The 18,388-nt window shown below is 34.1% G+C and overlaps 2 protein-coding genes across 5 annotated transcripts; one reads left to right on the top strand and one right to left on the bottom strand.

The window, feature by feature from the left end:
• The first annotated feature begins 521 nt into the window (after positions 1–521).
• Positions 522–9,711, top strand: LOC128229821 (tRNA wybutosine-synthesizing protein 2 homolog). 3 transcript variants are annotated; one of them, XM_052941645.1, is made up of 7 exons: positions 522–626; positions 3,971–4,248; positions 5,187–5,300; positions 6,307–6,457; positions 7,060–7,169; positions 7,999–8,156; positions 8,464–9,711. In XM_052941645.1, exons 1-7 carry the CDS (start codon positions 541–543, stop codon positions 9,502–9,504), a joined length of 1,938 nt encoding a protein of 645 aa, XP_052797605.1. In that variant the 5' UTR covers positions 522–540; the 3' UTR covers positions 9,505–9,711. The 3 variants fall into 3 exon arrangements, with proteins under 3 accessions (XP_052797605.1, XP_052797606.1, XP_052797607.1); XM_052941646.1 differs by having other exon boundaries at positions 527–563; XM_052941647.1 differs by having other exon boundaries at positions 535–626; positions 3,984–4,248.
• Positions 9,712–11,237: 1,526 nt separating this feature from the next.
• On the bottom strand, positions 11,238–16,721 carry LOC128232131 (protein TSSC4-like). 2 transcript variants are annotated; one of them, XM_052945510.1, is made up of 6 exons: positions 16,636–16,721; positions 14,337–14,425; positions 13,964–14,127; positions 12,954–13,029; positions 12,561–12,714; positions 11,238–11,949 (listed from the first exon to the last, which is right to left on the bottom strand). In XM_052945510.1, exons 2-6 carry the CDS (start codon positions 14,420–14,422, stop codon positions 11,506–11,508), a joined length of 924 nt encoding a protein of 307 aa, XP_052801470.1. In that variant the 5' UTR covers positions 14,423–14,425; positions 16,636–16,721; the 3' UTR covers positions 11,238–11,505. The 2 variants fall into 2 exon arrangements, with proteins under 2 accessions (XP_052801470.1, XP_052801471.1); XM_052945511.1 differs by having other exon boundaries at positions 14,337–14,422; positions 16,636–16,714.
• Positions 16,722–18,388: the final 1,667 nt, after the last annotated feature.

Here is an 18,388-nt window from a genome sequence, read left to right on the forward strand (position 1 = left end):
TCTAATGTTTATCTTCAGTTGAGGCTGTATATAACGTCCAATGTTTGTCCAAATTTGAGGCTGTATTGAGTCCAAGATCTCTCAAATTTGAAACTGTTTATATTCCAATATCTGTCTTAATACGAAGCTGTATACTGTCCAATTTTAGTTCTACGTTGGAGTTGAAAAGAGTCCATTATCTGTCCTACGGTGTAGCTGTATAAATTCCAATGTAGATCGAACTTGGGAACAGTGAGATATAATTGTTTATTTCCTTGCAAAGTATTTATTTTATTTAAAATTGTCATCTTTTGTCTTAATTATTATCTGAAATCTCAAAAAATGTGGATAAAGAAATTTTTATATATTTTACGACATTTCAATGGGGGTGTATAGATTCCAGTGGTCAGACCGTGAGCGTGTATAGAATATAACGTCGACCCTTCCGGTATTGACAATTTATAGACTGTGTCACGAGTTCTTACTTCTTGTCAATAGTTTTAGTAGTAAATCTTAAAATTAAAATAAACCAGTCAAACATGGCTGCGCCGTTGGAATAAGATGCTGACAGTTTTTCAACAAAAGTATATCGCAATTATGACGGACTTTTGCTTTGTCATTGAAAAACAATATGTGAAAGAGTTAAGGTGGATTGTATTTTTGTAATTTCCAGCACAAATTTGTACTATGCTTTTTTAGACATCGTAAAAATTATAGTTTTATGTACTGTTTACATTGTATCACTTTCAGTTTCAGATTGATTACATAACTAAATTTATTTTGAAAAAGGTTTTGTATATATAAACTGTTAACTAGTAACGGTCCCCAATGATTATTTTTATTTCATTTCGCCTATATTTTAATTGATAATTTGGGTAAGGGGGTAGGGGCATGGCGGAGTCATTCTAAAATGCCGTCCAGGCTTTTTTTTTAATGATGGTTAGCCTGGTCCAGGCTAACTAACATTAAAAAAAAGCCTGGACGGCATTTTAGAATGACTAGGGCATGGCGATATTGTAGTCCATATAAACAGATATATTCTGATGAAACTTGGTGCTGATGTTGGGTTCAAGATATTCTGATGAAACTTGTTACAGATATTGGGTTTAAGAAGCAGGTTATTTTTATAGTTTTATCCTGTAAAATAAATGATGGACATGAAATTTGTAATTTTGGACTGGAGATGAACCAACAGTGAAGTTTATTCAACCATATTAAATATTTAAGAGAAAAAAACGAGTTGTTGATTAATCCTGGAAAATGTGAACAAATTTTGCATTGTTTGAAGTTCATGGGCGCAAGCGTTATTCAATCATTTAGTTTCCATTTGTATCATCTCACATACATCCCAATTTTTACTATGTGTATTATTTTTCTCATTCTTACATTGCTATCGAGTATCTGTTTATTATAACAAATAATATGTTTTTTATTATAACAATGCACATTTATCTACTATAAGTATTACCTAATTGTTGTTGTTTTTTGTAAATGCACACGTATGCAAAATAACTATCATTTTCGGCTTTCTCATTTCTACCAAGTATCGGTTTGCTGGTCTGCATCGAAAATTTATTGCACTGTCATAAATGAAAATATCTGAATACACAGAAGTTGTTTACTGTCAATGGTTGGAGATTAAAACACCTGGCATTTATCATTAATCATACATCACTTGAAAGAGGTTGTCACTAGGATTAATTTTATTACCCCATGTCGGTTCCATCCAGTGGTGAATTAAGTGTCGACAATTCCTAATTACCTAACAGTGCGAAATTCTTACATTTACATTATTTATAGCTATTAAATGTGAGAAATTTCTCGGTAATTGCAATAAATATATTCCATAACAATGTTAATAAATGGAAACATATTCGGCAACAACATCGCATCCGGCCGCTGTCCAGTTTTTGGCCACTCAATACATTCACACCTCCGCCAACCCGTCCACAGCCAATGAAAGTATTCACACCTCTTACATAATGTGCCCTGTATTCCTTGGCCAATGAAAATATTCCGTCCCGTCCCGCTCACTCCGCCTCCTATTAGGTTAAGCCAATCAAAATAATTCATCGACATTATTTTGTATGTAACTGACTTAGCTATAATTTCTTTGACTTTGCTAGACTCAGGTAGTGTATCATGCCTTATTCTCTTTATCATAAAATCATACATTCAACAAAGACATCTTTTTGTATTTTAATATTACTTATGCGTGTTAATTCATTGACTTTGTTAAAAATAAAACTGACTTTGAATGACTTTGCTAGACATTGCTTGACTTTGCTATAATTTGCCTGACCTTGCTTGAATTAGATATTGTATTCTTGCAAGTATTTTCGTTCTCATAAAGTCTTTTATTCAACAAAGACATCCTTTTGTAATAAAATATTACTTAAAAATGTTAATATATTGACTTTGTTAGGAATATATCTGACTTTGCTAGGCTTTGCTAGACTATGCTTCGGCTCAACCTTGCTCAAAGTGCAAGTATGCCTAATGTTCGTTCCCATAACAACAATTACTCAATAAAGACAACTTGTTTTAGATTTAAATCTTACTTACGAGTGTTAATTCATTGACTTTGTTCAAAATATCCCTGACTTTGCTAGAATTTGCTTGACCTTGCTCGACATACTCTGCTTGAATTAGAAATTGTATCGGGCAAGTATGCCTAATTTTTGATCTCTTAAAGTCATTTATTTAACAAAGACATCCTTTTGTATTTGAATATTACTTTTGAGTGTTAATATATTGACTTTGTTCAGAATAAATCTGAATTTGCTAGGCTTTGTTAGGCTTTGCTAGACTTTGCTCGACGTAGCTTGAATTTGATATTGTAGCATGAAAGTATGCCAAATTTTCATTCCAATAATGTCAATTATTCAACAAAGACATCCTTTTGTATTTTGTATTTGAATATTACTTCTGAGTGTTAATATATTGACTTTGTTCAGAATAAATCGGACTTTGTTCAGAATATATCTGACTTTGCTAGGCTTTACTAGACTTTGCTTCGGCTCGACCTTGCTCGACGTAGCTTGATTTAGATATTGTATCATGCATGTATGCATATTTTTTGTTCTCATAAGAACAATTATCCAACAAAGACATCTTTTTTTAACATTTAAATCTTACTTATAAGTGTTAATTCATTGACTAGGTTCAAAATATCTCTGACTTTGCTAGACTTTGCTAGACGTAGCTTGGATTAGAAATTGTATCGTGAAAGTATACGGTATTTTATTTCTCATAAAGTCATTTATTCAACAAATACATCTTTTTGTATTTTAATATTACTTATGCGTGTTAAGCCATTGACTTCGTACAAAACTGACTTTGCTTCAATTTACTCGACTGCTTGACTCAGATATTGTTTCATGCAGATATCATGCAAATATGCCTTATTCTCGTTCACAATAAGTCATAAATACGACAAAGTCATCTTTTTGGGATTAAATAACGATTATACGTCCTACTAAACTTTCTTTGTTAAAAAAAAACATGACTTTGCTTGGCTTTGCTAGGCTTTGCTTGACTTTGCTAGGCTTTGCAGTGTTTAGTAGGACCATATAAACAGCCACTTCAGAGTCTTTGACGATTTTTGTGTTGGCAACTCTACGTTATAGGGAACACAATAAATATCCAAATGTTAAAAAACGTTTCCTCAACGCGCATTATTGTGGCAAGGCGATATTGGTGTGGAACGAACAGGCACCCTCAAGAACCACATAGGCTTAAAGTGTATTGTACGCCCTTATATGAATTGTAAAGTGTAACTTTACATCTAAGTTTCATTCAATAAAGTTGTGTGGCGCATTGAAGTGCAAGCATGCATGCACGCATTTTACATTCACAATAGGCTTGATCCTAGGCCAGATTTAACATTGATAACTGGTTTTATACAAAAGTCATATGTTTTTTAACACATGATTGCTTTCATATGTTGAGAGTTGTATCACATGTATAATCCATGCCTTGCCATTGGCAGGTCACTCTTGAAGCAACTCCAGGTAAATGATGATACCAGGCGTCTGCAGAGTATTGCGATGACAGGCAAGGTGGCTATTCCATTCCGAACCAAGACGCAACAAAAGCCAGAGGAAGTTCTTGCCATAGTTAGGAGTACACTTGCTGCGAGTACTTGTAATGAAAATGTGCCCTATATTCAGGTGGAACCAAGGCAACTTCCCCTTGTTAAGAAACTGTTGGTGAAGTCACCGCTTCAAGTTTTGAAAGGAAGACTACAGAAACTTGTCTCAGACAACGGTACAAGTACAGTACTACAAACATGTACATGTAGTATGGTTTGAAAATTTCTAATGATAATTGAAAGTTGTACCTGTATAATTGTTTCATTAATTAAGAAAAGCAGTGTACATAGTGCTATTCGTTTTTTTTCATGCCTAAAGTAATTATGATTTAACATATAGAGGTTAATTTTTTGTCTCAATGTAAGATATTTGTCAGAGTGCCATGGTGCGGTATCTTTGCATCTGTGAACAATTATTTGTAAATTGTAGTGTGTTTTTTCCCTTTGCACAAAAGTATTTTCTGATGGAGAAAAAATTGTACAGAAAGTTTTGTATTATTGAAGTACTTACCCTTTGTAAAACATACAGTTTACTGATTGTTTACCTTTGAAAAGGAGTTCACCAAATAACCAAATTAACTCATGCCAGTAAAGTATTATATAAGGCCCTTATGGGCCTCTTGTTTAGATTTAAGGCATGCAAAATTGAATGTGTATGCTACTTAATTACGGAAATGCTTGTTGAAATTATGTTGATCCCAGTGCCCACTGACATTTGATTTGGACGTTATATTCAGGGCTAAAATTTCAAAACAGTGAAAGATATCAAAATATTGTTTGAAAGTGAAAAATCTCTATAAACTAAACAAAGCATAATTGGAGGGGTGACTACAAGGCTATAATAAGTCTGTCTATATATTGAGGTTGCTAGTACAGACTTGTAAACACCCCTCAAATTTATGATAAGAAACGATATCCACTTGTTGTCTGAATATATACCTGTCTGCTTTATATATAAAAATCTGGCGCTTGACTCAAGGACATGAACATTTTCTTGTAAATAGAATATATATATATATATATATATATATATATATATATATATATATATATATATATATATACTGCATAATTTGAATTATAAACAATCCTATATTTATGTTACAACTTACAGGTGAGGCCTGGACACCAGACTTAGAGACAGATTTACCCACTCACTGGGAACGCCATGGAGACCTGGCACTTGTACCAGACACAGCATTCTGTCTTCCTATCTGGAGTAACATTGGTGAGTGAGTTCTCGTTTACAGCAACATTATTATGTGTGTTTTTTACTTCTCTGTTCATTGAGTGAGTATTTATATGTACATGATAAGTATATTTATATTTTGTAAACTGTGTGATGAAGCTTACATGTATATCTGTATCTCTTTTTACTATGCTTATCCACCATTTCAATTGTTATAATAAAACTATCAAAAGATAACCCTGACAGTTATTCTGCTAAAAGTGTCTGCCACCATCATTTCTGGCTAGGCTGTTTTGGAACATTACTTTTCGAAAAAACAGAGTTTAAAGATAAAACTAAACACACAAAAAAACAATTTCTATCTTATATTCAATGAATTACCTTAAAGGCCCATTTAGTGTAATTTTGATGTTATAAAATATTAAATACACCTAAAATATAAAAAAAAATCAATAGAATAAATTTAATATATAATTAATTTCATAAAAGTATTTACAGAAATAATAAATGAAAATAAATAAAAAAAGTTGTGCCAGTAGCAGGGATGAAATCTTGGTCCTCTCGGTTTACTGAACAGACAGTAACCACTTTTTTAAGACCACAGTGATGGATGATTGCATGAGGTTTTGTGAAACAAATAAACACAATTTGTAATTTTGGGAGAATTTGAAAACATTCAAGCAAACATCGTTTACATTCAAATATTTATGTTCATGTTCTGTAGTTGCTTGAATATACATAAGTCAAAAGATTTAATAAGAAGTGTTTAAAAAGCCTTATATGTGCAACAAAAAGTTTATTTAAAAAAAGAGTAAATATAAACAAATACACCAGTCAAAATAGAGTACCGTATTTGCCTGTAGATATTAAAAACTGTGAATATTTAAAGATACATGTACCGGTACTTCTCTTTATGAACGGCAAACTAATGGGATGAAAATATTAAAATTGACAAAAATCACATAGTTTTACTAATGTTATCTTTTGTTTCAGTAATCGTTAAAAATGACTGAATATGATACTATTCATTTTGTATTTTTCTCAGGAGGTGAGGTATGGCACTGTGTTGCAGACAGCCTTTCATGTACCCGACTGGCACGGAAGTCCCGTGTATTAAAAGATGGATTTCGGAGACCGTCGGTCACTCTACTCTACGGGGATAATGGATGGGTGAAGCAGGTCGATAATGGAATCAGGTGAGAAAGATTACAGTTTTGCTCAAATTTCAGCTGAAGTCCAGTACACTATTATGTCATTTACATGACTGTGTCCTATCTTAACTAATTCTGAAAGTATAGGGATAGATGCTGGAATGACACTGAAGATACAAGATACTTTATTTAAAATCGGGTATATGATAACAAGAAACATTAGCTCAATGAGCTATTTTGCGACATGGATAACAAACATACATAACAATGGATTGGTGACCTGTAACTAAAAGCATATAGTTTTAAATAGGTTGCATATTAGAACAAAATATTTGCAAAAGCAGTTTCTAATTATATTCATGCAGACAATTACAAAAAGTAATATGGATTAGAGCACTGTACACAATGGTAACAACAACTAGTTTTATGACTGAAGCAGTAATGTGCATGTACACCAGTAAGTTTTACATTTTTGATGAATTGAATTCTACCAAAGAAATTGACTCCATTGAAATATATATATATATGTCAGGTGTTATCTTAGAAATAAAATAGATACTGGTACTTGTATCAAAATTATTGTTTTTGTTACAGCTTGCAACATGTTGCCTTTATTATGGCCATTTACAACAATATATATATTGCAGATACAGCTATGACATCACCAGGTGCATGTTTAGTGCAGGAAACATCACTGAGAAACTCAGGGTGGCCTCGTTTGACTGCAGAGGGGAAACTGTGGTCGACCTCTATGCAGGTATACACTTATTTTATTCCATGACCAAGTACCAAGTGTAGGTGTCGGCCTCTTACCCAAGAGGTCATGGGTTCCATCCCTACCAGCGGTGCTTCCTCACTGCCTCCAAAAAGGACACAGTACTGGTTTCTGCCCTAGAAACTGACTCAAGAGGGATTTTATAAGCTATCAGCTTTTGTCACAATTGAGCTGAAATAAATTGGCATATACTAAGGTACCAAGCAACATTAAAATGTAGAAGGTTTAAGAGTCCTTTGGCATGATCTTCACAATTTCGTCTATTGAACGATGACGTCATCAGCAGTTTTGAAGCATTTTAACCTTGTCTTAAGTTTGTCACTATATTTTGACTTAATAATCCACAAAAGAATTACTCGGCTAAATAAATTTTTGTTTATTAAAAATAATTATTGCATTATTAAAGAATCTCGGTGTAAAGTGTGGTTGTTTTTTTGTATCCTTTTTATTACAATGTATCAGAGAAAATATTATTTTACAGTTAAAGATTTTGGAAAGGAATTACACTGATTATGCACTGAAATTTATAATGTAAGATATCTTGATTATGCACTGAAATTTATAATGTAAGATGTCTGTGAACATTTACTTGTATAATGGCTAGAGACTTACTCAATGACCTAAAGTTAGTTCTGAGAATTGCTGTTCTTAATCTTAGTTTTCTAGTGAAGTTATTAAATACATCAAATTATGTTAAATGTATTTCTTCCGAATTCTTGTAATACTACAATTCTTTAGAAATAGTCTTTAACAACATTATAACGAATTGATAATTAATATATTCTATACACTTAACTTCTTGTGTGTTCAGGTATCGGCTACTTCACGCTGCCCTTCTTGATGTACACGGGTGTGGCCCATGTGTATGCCTGTGAGTGGAACCCAGATGCTGTCGAGGCATTGAAGCAGAACCTGCGACTTAACAAAGTGCAGGACAGTTGTACAGTATTATTTGGGGACAATAGAAAGGTAGAATAACTTTTAAGCCATAATGTCTAAATACGATTGTATTAAGGCTAAAGAATATTGAATTGACAATACAGAGGCTTAAAGAACATTTACATAACATTTACAATGTTATTGTTTCGGGCTCAATTGTTGGTGGAGTTTGGCATGTGGTCACTAATCTGGACAAGTGGGTTTTTGATGGGTACTTCAAAATGCAAGACTACACTTTCGTGTACATTGTGCCAACGACATTGATATACATGTAGCATATGTTATCCTCTCTTTGCCAAAAATCAAACTGTAAAGTACTGTCCCTCATACATTCTAGGTGTGCCCAGTGGGTGTGGCAGATAGAGTGAACCTTGGCCTGATCCCCAGTTCCCGTGATGGATGGCCTGTAGCTTGCCGGGCTCTTAAGCCCACTACTGGAGGAATACTTCATATACACCACAATGTCAACACCATGTCCAGACAGGTGGGGGTCACAGATATGGGCTGTGTTCAAGACCATACATGGGAACAATTAGATAATGCAGGGTACAGTAGGAAACACACTAAGTTAAAATCAGATGACTGTTGTGGGCACAATATCAACACCAGACACAGACAAGTTGGCTTAGACACAGGGAAAATTGAAGACAAAGGTGTGCTACTGAATTTGGATGACAAAGGGACTCATAAGTTAAAATGTGGTAATAGTTTAGAAGAAGATGATAAAGTTCAGTTGGCAGATGAAAGATTGTGTCACCATTTAACCTGTGACTCTGCTGCTTTGAATGATACATGTCGATGTGCTTTGTCGTCGGGTAACAGTCTTTCCTACTCTGATTGTCAATGCAATAACCATCAGCCTGTCCAGTGCAAAAATACACCTGATCATGCATGTAGTGGAAGTAAAATCTGTCACCAATTGACTGCCACGAAAAATAATCACAGACTAAATAATCGCCAAACAAATACAACGGTCCATCAAAACTTGGAAATGAAATCTATATGTACTGGCAAAGGTATCCGTGTCCAAAATGGTCGCACCAAAACATACATAGATCATGACAAGAATGGGCCTGTGGACACGTTTCTCAGGGAAGACAAGTATGCCTTTCAAGGAAATCACAGAGATGAGAATGGGACTGGACATTCAGACGATGGTGGGGAAGGGAGTCGGTCCGGTGAGGCTTGGAAGGGTTGGGCAATTGAGACGTCAGGAGAGATTCGGACACTGCTGGAGAGGGAGCATGGCGGGGTGTGGAGGAGCCAGGTATTGCATGTGGAGCATGTGAAACAGTACGCTCCCCATGTCCACCATCTTGTTCTGGACTTGAAATGTACTCCAAACACTAGTGGGAACAACAATTCAATATTTGAATGATTTACATGTGTACATACAGATATGTGACATTTTTTGTACATAACCGTGGTGTATCTACTTTATCTATGTAACATTGTAACCGTGTAACTAAGTGAGCTAATTGAATTGATCAAACTTGAAAATCTACATCAGTTTTGAAAAATTCTTTTGTAAAATGTTGTAACATGGGTCCAATGGGATTTATAAATATTAAATCTGAAAATACTAGTTCATTTCAGTGTATGACCTTTTGTAAAACTTTGTAAATTGAGTTCATAAACTTTGTTCGTCGGTTCCCTTCAACACACTAGAACATTTCAACCAGGGAAAGGATTCTGAAATAATTAGCAATACCTGTAATATTCATCACATCAAGTCAATGTGAAGAGCACATACTCCAGTCAAGTCATTTCAAGGCCAAGGTTTGCAAAGAAAGCTACTACCACTGCTCAAATACTTGGTACATTTTAAAGCTACATTGTGTATGAGAATTTGTGAAGCCAGATAAGTATATAGGAGATAGCTCTGCTCTTTGGTTCACATTATCTGCATGCTGTGGAGCATTCCAGTATCTTCGAATAAAATATTAACAATTAAAAGCTACGGAGTATTATGAGAGAATGTTATTGAAGAAAAAAAGTTGAGTTATTGTTAGTGATGTTCCAATGATCAATTATAATCAAAAATTGATTGTTTTGGCCTGAAATCAGCGACAATCGATTGCATTTGGTCATAATAGATCATCCATTCAACCGGCAAGCTGTTTTTTGTCTTTTCTCTCGTTATTTGCGTACGATTACTTTCTGCCAATTTTCTCTTTTGAGTTCATAACATTCATAAGTGTATGGATGATATTGTTAACAATATGGCCGAAAGCAACAACACTTAATAATTTCACAAACAAAAACATAGGATTAGCATTTTTTAGGATTATGAGTTATCATTCAATAATAAAACGACAATTCAGGTATTGTCAAAAAACAATTATACTACTGAAAATAGTGTTACTTTAGTGGAACTGATTTTCGATAGTCAACTAGAACCGATTCCCAACCCTAGTTATTTTCAAAGCCTTGGTCATGCAAAACAATTTCAATATATATGCACATTTAAAGAAAGGCACACAAATTTGTATTTTCAGTTAAGCCCCTTGATTAACTGAAGTCCTGGTGTGGTGCTCTTGCTTTTCATACAGTGTTGCACTTTCTATAGCCATGCATCCTAAGACCTTCATGTAACACTGTCACTGATTAATTGTAACTGGCTATATTTAAGTTTGTTACACAATTTATTTTAATGAAATAGTGTTTTCAATGTTGCTTGATGCAAAGTCGATGGGTCAAGTGTTTTCAATGTTGCTTGATGCAAAGTCGATGGGTCAATTATTCAGAATTTGTTGAAGTTAACAATGCTGTTTAATGTATACACTTTTGATCTGCTTTATTTCTGACAATATTTGAGACAACGTACCGTTTGTTAATACTTAAATATGTGAGCACATCATCAAACATTTCATGTTTAGAAGTTCATGAAAACTGTTGATAATTAATCCGTTATATATTTGTAAGAAAGTTCTGACTTATCAGCCTATTATGTTCTATTCTCAATCTGGTTTTAAAAGAAATTGTGTTTTTAACTTCCAATACCAGTACTGTATATTGATTGAATATATATACATTTCAGTTTATTTCAATGAAAATATATATTAAATGTACTTTAATTGATCAGGAACACGAAAATAAATACAACACAACTTCATAGTAAATAGCATATTTATTAGTGATCTTCCTGTATGTTACACATTTTAATCACAGACAGAACACTAAAGGGTATTAACTATGAGCATGGAAGTCAATGTTACAGGGAATGTCCCCTTCATGTATTACCCGACATTCTGTTTTTAAGGAAATCTAACTAATTCACAGCAATGCATATGACATGCATATACACCATGCTCAAGAATTAGTACATATTCATTTTTGTTTGCATAAACTTTGATAGACACTACAGAGTTTTAGCATTTCAACTGTCATTATCATCATCGTCATCAGTCCTCTGGCGACTTCTAAAAGCTTTTTTGGCTTTACCCCGGCTTTTAAACTGCGGCTTTTGTACACTGTCACATTCTGCACCAACTTCTTCACTTTTACCACATGTTACATCATTAATATCAAGTTTTATTCTAGAACTTGCACTGCACTCTGACAGATCGCCATCAGCCTGTCTTTTGAGGGGATTTTTCATTTCACTATCATCTGATTTTCCTTCCTCCTCCTCTTCACCTTCTTCAAATCTGCCCACTGTTCCTTCCTGTTTTTCTCGCGGGACTGATTGACCCGCCACATTTCCCGCTTTTGTCTCCCGCTTATTTCGCCGGGTGAATGTGATTTTTCCGGCGGAGCAGGCGTTTTCCTCCAGGTCAACAGCTGTCTCTTTCTGCTCTGTTTCTCGCAACTTTTTGCGTTCCTAAAAAGTAAATGATAACTTGTATAGCAATGCATTATGCTGATTTCATACCGTACATTTATTGTTATATTGGATCCAAATTTAAAACAAACCCATGCAAAAAATCTGATTCTGCAGGAATTAATCATTTTCTCAACATAGATAAAAAAAAATGATGCCATATATATACTCTAACAGCAGTAGTAACATTTCCTCAAAGAACTGTATATATTGGCAATAAATGGGAATAGTAAATAAGTATAAGGCAAAAAAGAAGATCATCAGAAAGCGTAAACCATCTATGGTCTTTTTTTTCTTGTCAAAAATGAAGCATTCCTTGACAATGATTAATCATAATGTTATTGGCCTTGCTTAACATGTGCGTATTGTCACTGGCACCATGTGTACCAAGTTTCATTTGAATATCTGTACCAAGTTTCATTTGAATACCTTTCACAGTCAATGAGTTATTGCCAAGGAAGGGTAAAGTTTTTGCACTACAACATCAACATCAAGGCTATCAAAATACCTCTACTTTTTTTTCTTTACAGAACAGACTAGCGGAAAATAGTACCAAACCATCCTCTACAATGTACAGCAAACATAGTTTTATAGATTTAAGATTAACCTACATTAAGGAAGGCAAATGCGGCCTGTTTGTTGGAGGCATCGCTTGTGTCAACATCTTCAAGGGAGTATGTGGTCCAGCGTTCTGGGTGGACTTTATAATCTGGTACTCCTCTGCCCCGCCCCCTCCACTGACCCCGGCCACGCCCACGTGGAGGCCTGAAACGGGAAATATGAGATGTTGCCAAAATGTTCTATATCTGCAATATAACTATACATGTAGATTTAACTGTGACAGCACAAAAAGGTGTTTAAAATGAAAATATGGTTTAATAAGTATATATTTTTTAGATAGTCTTTGACAAATTTAAAACGATTATTACATTCCTTGTTATCTAAGCAGTTTTAATTGTCTTTGCACCAGGATCATATATAGAAATTGTTTTTGACAACCTTACATAGGAACTCTGAACTCTCTGTCAGGTCTGCGATTGTCTGCACTTGTATTCCGTGGTCGGCTGTGATAATCACTCACTGCATAGGAAAAACAGAAAATGAATTCCGAACAAGAAAAATGTCAACACATCAATTTGTGCATATTGTCAGTTAAACATATTTAATTATGAAGATTTGGTTTTAAACTAAACTTAATGGGCTATCATCATTTATCTTTTGAAAGATATACGGGGAAGTCACACTATTAAATGAAATGTTTATACATATCACCTACATTTACAAGAAGGTATTTTTAAGGCAGCATAAAAAAAAGAAAAGAAAATTCTCATGACAAGAAAGTCTGAAAACAATACAAATTGCATAAAGTGTTACGCCCAAACACTGGCAGTAACAACAGAGTATGTGGTGTTTTTACTGTTTTGATACATGCACTGCAAAACAACAAAGGTGTAGGACTGCTTTGCATAGGTCAGAACCACATGATTCATTAATCCTACTCGAGGAAACAAGTAAGGCAATAATGTAGCAGGTAAAACAGTGGCTAAAATTAGCACAAGTTCGCGTGCATGGCAGTAGTAAAATGCGTGTAAAATGTAATTTTATATAGCCAGACTTGTTGCAATTTCTTAAGCCAAGAAGAATTGTTAAAATTCTGGTTTGTTATTTCAAAAAGTCTCATTTTACAGATTTTTCACCTTTTCGGGAATTGGCCCAGGGCACTTTAAATTGTGAAAATAGCAATAAAATGCCTAGAATTGTACATTTATGTAGCTTCTTGACAGGGTTACAGGGGGGTAAAGCCTCCTTTATTCTCTTGCGTTTAAAGCAATGCATGAGCCTATGATTGCATTTAAACATATCTGTCCTTGTTGTAAAAATACATCCACATAACCGCTAGAATTGTGAATTTTGAAGTCATTTTCTGGTGTCAGACAAAAATATACTTTATGGTCAATTCAGTCCCATTTTCGGTTAAAAAACATACACTATGACTGTAGAATTGTCAATGTACCTGGTCTTCTGCTATGTGGTTTCTCTGAGCCGCTGGGCTCATCATCAATGGCCTGCTGGGTGAGAAGCTGTTCATCTCTCCTCCAGTCATCGTGGGCTCGCTTCGTCTCAAATGCCTTGTGACGGGCCTCCAGGGCATCAAGATTGGCAAATACATCTTTGCACCTACAGTTATCAATAGAGAGACTTTTAACAAGCTTATTAATAATTCAGATTTTTTTTCAACATTTTCTCTAAAATTACTTGTTCGCTGATTATTCATATTGATTGTACTGACCTTCAGCATGCTTAACAGTTATGAAATTTCAACATATTTTTATCCGATGATCACCCTTACAAAAAAAAACATAACCAATACTTAATTATGTACGAACCTCTGATTTAAACCTGAATTTCCAAATTTAAATCCCACATCATCAGCATCATTCTCATGTTTTTCCTCCTCAGTTTTCATGGTCATCTACTGAAATAAAACATCAGTTTCTACAAGCAACTAATTACTTTGTCTCACGTGTATAGAAGAATAATATCAATAGAATTACTTAAATTTGTGTAAAAGAGTTCAATATACTTGTGTGGTAAAAGCGTACCATACTGATGTATGTCTTATTCCTTAAAACTTTTTTATTAAATGCTTTATTATAACAAGTGGCCTCGCAGTGGGCACCAAGTGTCCCCTACCGGTTTAAAGCCTTATGAAAAGGTTGAGCATATCTCAAGATAATCTCCATGAAAACTTACAAATCCTAAGTCACCTCAGCCCATGTGATAGTAAACTTATGGCATTTACAGTATTAATTAAAACTTTATCCATCAAAATGCAACAGTTTTAGCCGTAAAACCTACCAGATCACCCAAGCCTACTTTTGACGTATTGCCCTCTATCCACATACTGAGTTTCATGAACGTAGCTTTGATACATTTTGAGTTATCACAGGACCAAATTGACTATATTTTTAAGGTCAAGGGCAATAACTCTGCATTACCGGTACTTTGCCTGACGAAAAAAAACAACTAACGTACATATAATCTTCATATTGCCCTCTTTCCACATACTAAGTTTCATCTAGCTTAGATACTTTTTTAGTTATCCCAGGACCGAGATTTTTTTTTCTGCCAACAGCTATATCTTTAATAAGTCAAGGGCCATAACTCTGCATAAGTTTGTCTGATGAAAAAAAACTAACGTTCATTATCTCTATATTGCCCTCTATCTACATACGGAGTTTCATGAACGTAGTTTTGATACCTTTTGAGTTATCACAGGACCAACATGGCTATATTTTAAATGTCAAGGGCAATAACTCTGCATTACCTTGTCTGACGAAAAAAACAACTAAGCTGCTTATCTCCACATTGCCCTCTTTCCACATACTAAGTTTCATTAACCAAGAATAATTCCTTTTTAGTCATCCCAGGACCAAGAATGTTTTTCCGCCAACAGCTATATTTTTAATAAGTCAAGGGCCATAACTCTGCAAAACTTTGTCTGACGAAAAAAACACTAACGTGCATAATCTCCATGTTGTCCTCTTTCCACATACTTAGTTTCACTAACCTAGCTTGGATACTTTTTTAGTTATACAGGACAGTGATTTTTTTCCGTCAACAGCTATATTTCCAATAAGTCAAGGGCTATAATCATGCATAACTTTGTCTGACGAAAAAAATAAACTGATATTCATATCTCCATTTTACCCATCATTGACATACTAAGTTTCATAAACCTAGCTTTGATACCTTTTGAGTTATCACAGGACCAAAATGGCTATATTTTTAATAAGTAAAGGACCATAACTCTGCATTACTTTGTCTGACAAAAAAAAACTAACGTGAATTATCTCGATATTGCACTCTTTCCACATACTAAGTTTCATTAACCTAGCTTGGATACTTTTTATCCCAGGACCGAGATTTTTTACAGTCAACAGCTATATCTATTTATTTATATCTATATATTTTTAATAAGTCAAGGGCCATAAATCTGCATAACTTTACCTGATGATAAAATAATCTAATGTGCATTTTATAATCACTATATTGCCCTCTTTCCACATACTAAGTTTCATTAACATAGCTTTGATACTCTTTGAATTATCAAAGGACCAAACTGGCCAAATCTCCATGAAAGCTTTTAACAAATCCTACCAATAAATCAAAGTTGTTTCAGTCTCCCCAGCCCATGTGATAGTGAACTTATGTACTTTACAGTAAACTTTATCCATCAAAATGCAACAGTTTTAGCTGTAAAATCTACCAGATCACCCTATCTATCTATCTATCTCTAGATTAATGTCAACTCCTCTTCCGAGTGTTACTGACAAGTGACATGACACCCACGTCTACTTTTGGGGTATCAGGTCCCAAAGGCCCAGTACCAGAAAATCCTGATCTGAAAAGAACCAGTCTGAAAATCGATAATTTATGCAAACCTTAAAGCAACCTTAACTCCAGGTGTGCAAGCATGATATTGATAAGGTCCTTCACCGTAAAGATACACATACAATTTTTGTACCAGCCGCTCCAGTACCTTTAAGTGCTATGATTTTGTATTCGAGAAAAAACGGCTTGATTGCTATGCAATGCAACACAAATTCTTAGAAGTTACGGAGAAAATATTATTTTTATATAGATTAACACAACAGCACAGTTTAATAAACGTGTTAAGTGTACCTTTTCTCTTCAGAATAACGCAAATTGACAAATAAACGCAGATATAGGCCGCGGCCATTAATATTTTGTTGAGTCGCCGGTACCCGGTACCGCGTAATATGGGATTAGTTGTGAAAAAACTAACACGCCGCAAGATTATTAAGTTATTGCTTAACATGATAAATGGCTGACTGCATAAGATTCATTTTACTACTTTCTTAAAGAAATTCCAAAATCATAAAGAAAATACGAGTTGTATAAATTTATTTACACAAAAAACTGGTAACAGGAATCTTATCTAGTTAACCAGTGAACGTGTAAGTTACTTAAATTGCTAAGTGGATTTCGCAAATCACAACTATAGATGAACTGTGAGTTACTGCAAGAAGATCATTTATAGATAAGTAGTAACACGAATATTATCTAGTTAACAAGTTATTATGTTACTTATTAAGTGGAATTCGCAAGCTAGTTAACCTGTTAATGTTTAACCACTATTCAGTGATACTTTAGTCCAAATTATTATTTTTTGTTATTACTCAAGTACATTCTATGCTCTAGAAACAACTGTCATTAGAATACGTTGGGCAATAATGTTTATCATTCACATAATGGATATGAGAATGCACTTTTTTAGACAGACAGAATACAGAATTGTTTATTGTCGTAATCGTGTTAATAACAGTTTCGTGACAGAACATGGTATGCATCGGAATACTTAATATGGTCACAATGAAACATGGCATATTACAAGAAAAACAAATGAAAACATAACTGAGAAGAAAAATGTATCAAAAATACTAATGATAAATATCTTAATCAAAACGTCATTGGTACGTACCTGAAATCATACAGGATATCAGTGATTTGGGAGGCTAATATCATATGTATTACTTTTAATTCTACTATTTATCATAGATTTTCTTAGAAGAAATGCTTGGTTTATAAATTCTCTTAGATTTCTCGTTATGACATTGTTTCGCGATTTCATTAGTCAGTCAATAAACGTGTACATACAAGTTTGGGTTTCTGATATATAATGGTTTGATCAACTCCTTTGTGATATTGTTATACACTGCGCATACGACGACAAAGTGGTTTTCATCTTCTATTTCGTTAGAGTTACACTAAGTACAATGACGACCAGCTCTATCAATTGTATTACGGTCATATCGGCCTGTTTCAATATGTAATTTATAAAACGACAATTTAAGCTTTGACAAAGCCATTCTTAATTTCTTTGGTAAAACAACTAGATAGAAATCCAAAATCACGGTATACGTATATGAGGTATAACTGTTGTTAACATGTTCAAACCATGACTGTTTAAATCCACCGAACACTATATTTTTTTTAAAACAATATGGATTTGTTTTCCCAATATAGTTTCGATTTATCCACGCATAAGAGAAACCATAATATATATACATATTTAACAAAGTGTTTACATCATTTAAGCACAATTATTACGATTAGCAAGACTTCCAAACATTTCATTGTAAAGCTTAAAATATATTGAGCAATTATGTTTATCAACGTAATGGATATGAGAATGCGCCTTTTTAGAAATAGTAAAACATCTGTGGTCGTACAGTGACCAACCCGTTGAAATTGTGAATTCATTAAACTATTTCGGTGTTGTTGTTTTTCTAGTTGTGGGTCCTAACGGTACTTAACCAAATATTGGGTATTACTGACAATATAAATGTGTTTTGTTTTGTAGGTAAAACGGGTAACAATATAGTTTCGGATTCTACCTATGACATTTCTTTCA

Source organism: Mya arenaria, chromosome 4 (genome assembly GCF_026914265.1).
Source record: "Mya arenaria isolate MELC-2E11 chromosome 4, ASM2691426v1".
Lineage (NCBI taxonomy): Eukaryota > Metazoa > Mollusca > Bivalvia > Myida > Myidae > Mya > Mya arenaria.

Coding starts and splice junctions, on each gene's coding strand:
- LOC128229821 (XM_052941645.1), top strand. CDS start 541: ATGCTGACAGTTTTTCAACAAAAGTATATCGCAATTATGACGGACTTT. Junction 4,249..5,186: donor GAAACTTGTCTCAGACAACG/GTACAAGTACAG, acceptor TACAACTTACAG/GTGAGGCCTGGACACCAGAC. Junction 8,157..8,463: donor TATTTGGGGACAATAGAAAG/GTAGAATAACTT, acceptor CATACATTCTAG/GTGTGCCCAGTGGGTGTGGC.
- LOC128232131 (XM_052945510.1), bottom strand. CDS start 14,422: ATGACCATGAAAACTGAGGAGGAAAAACATGAGAATGATGCTGATGAT. Junction 14,128..14,336: donor AATTCAGGTTTAAATCAGAG/GTTCGTACATAA, acceptor TGATAACTGTAG/GTGCAAAGATGTATTTGCCA. Junction 11,950..12,560: donor CCGCATTTGCCTTCCTTAAT/GTAGGTTAATCT, acceptor TTTACTTTTTAG/GAACGCAAAAAGTTGCGAGA.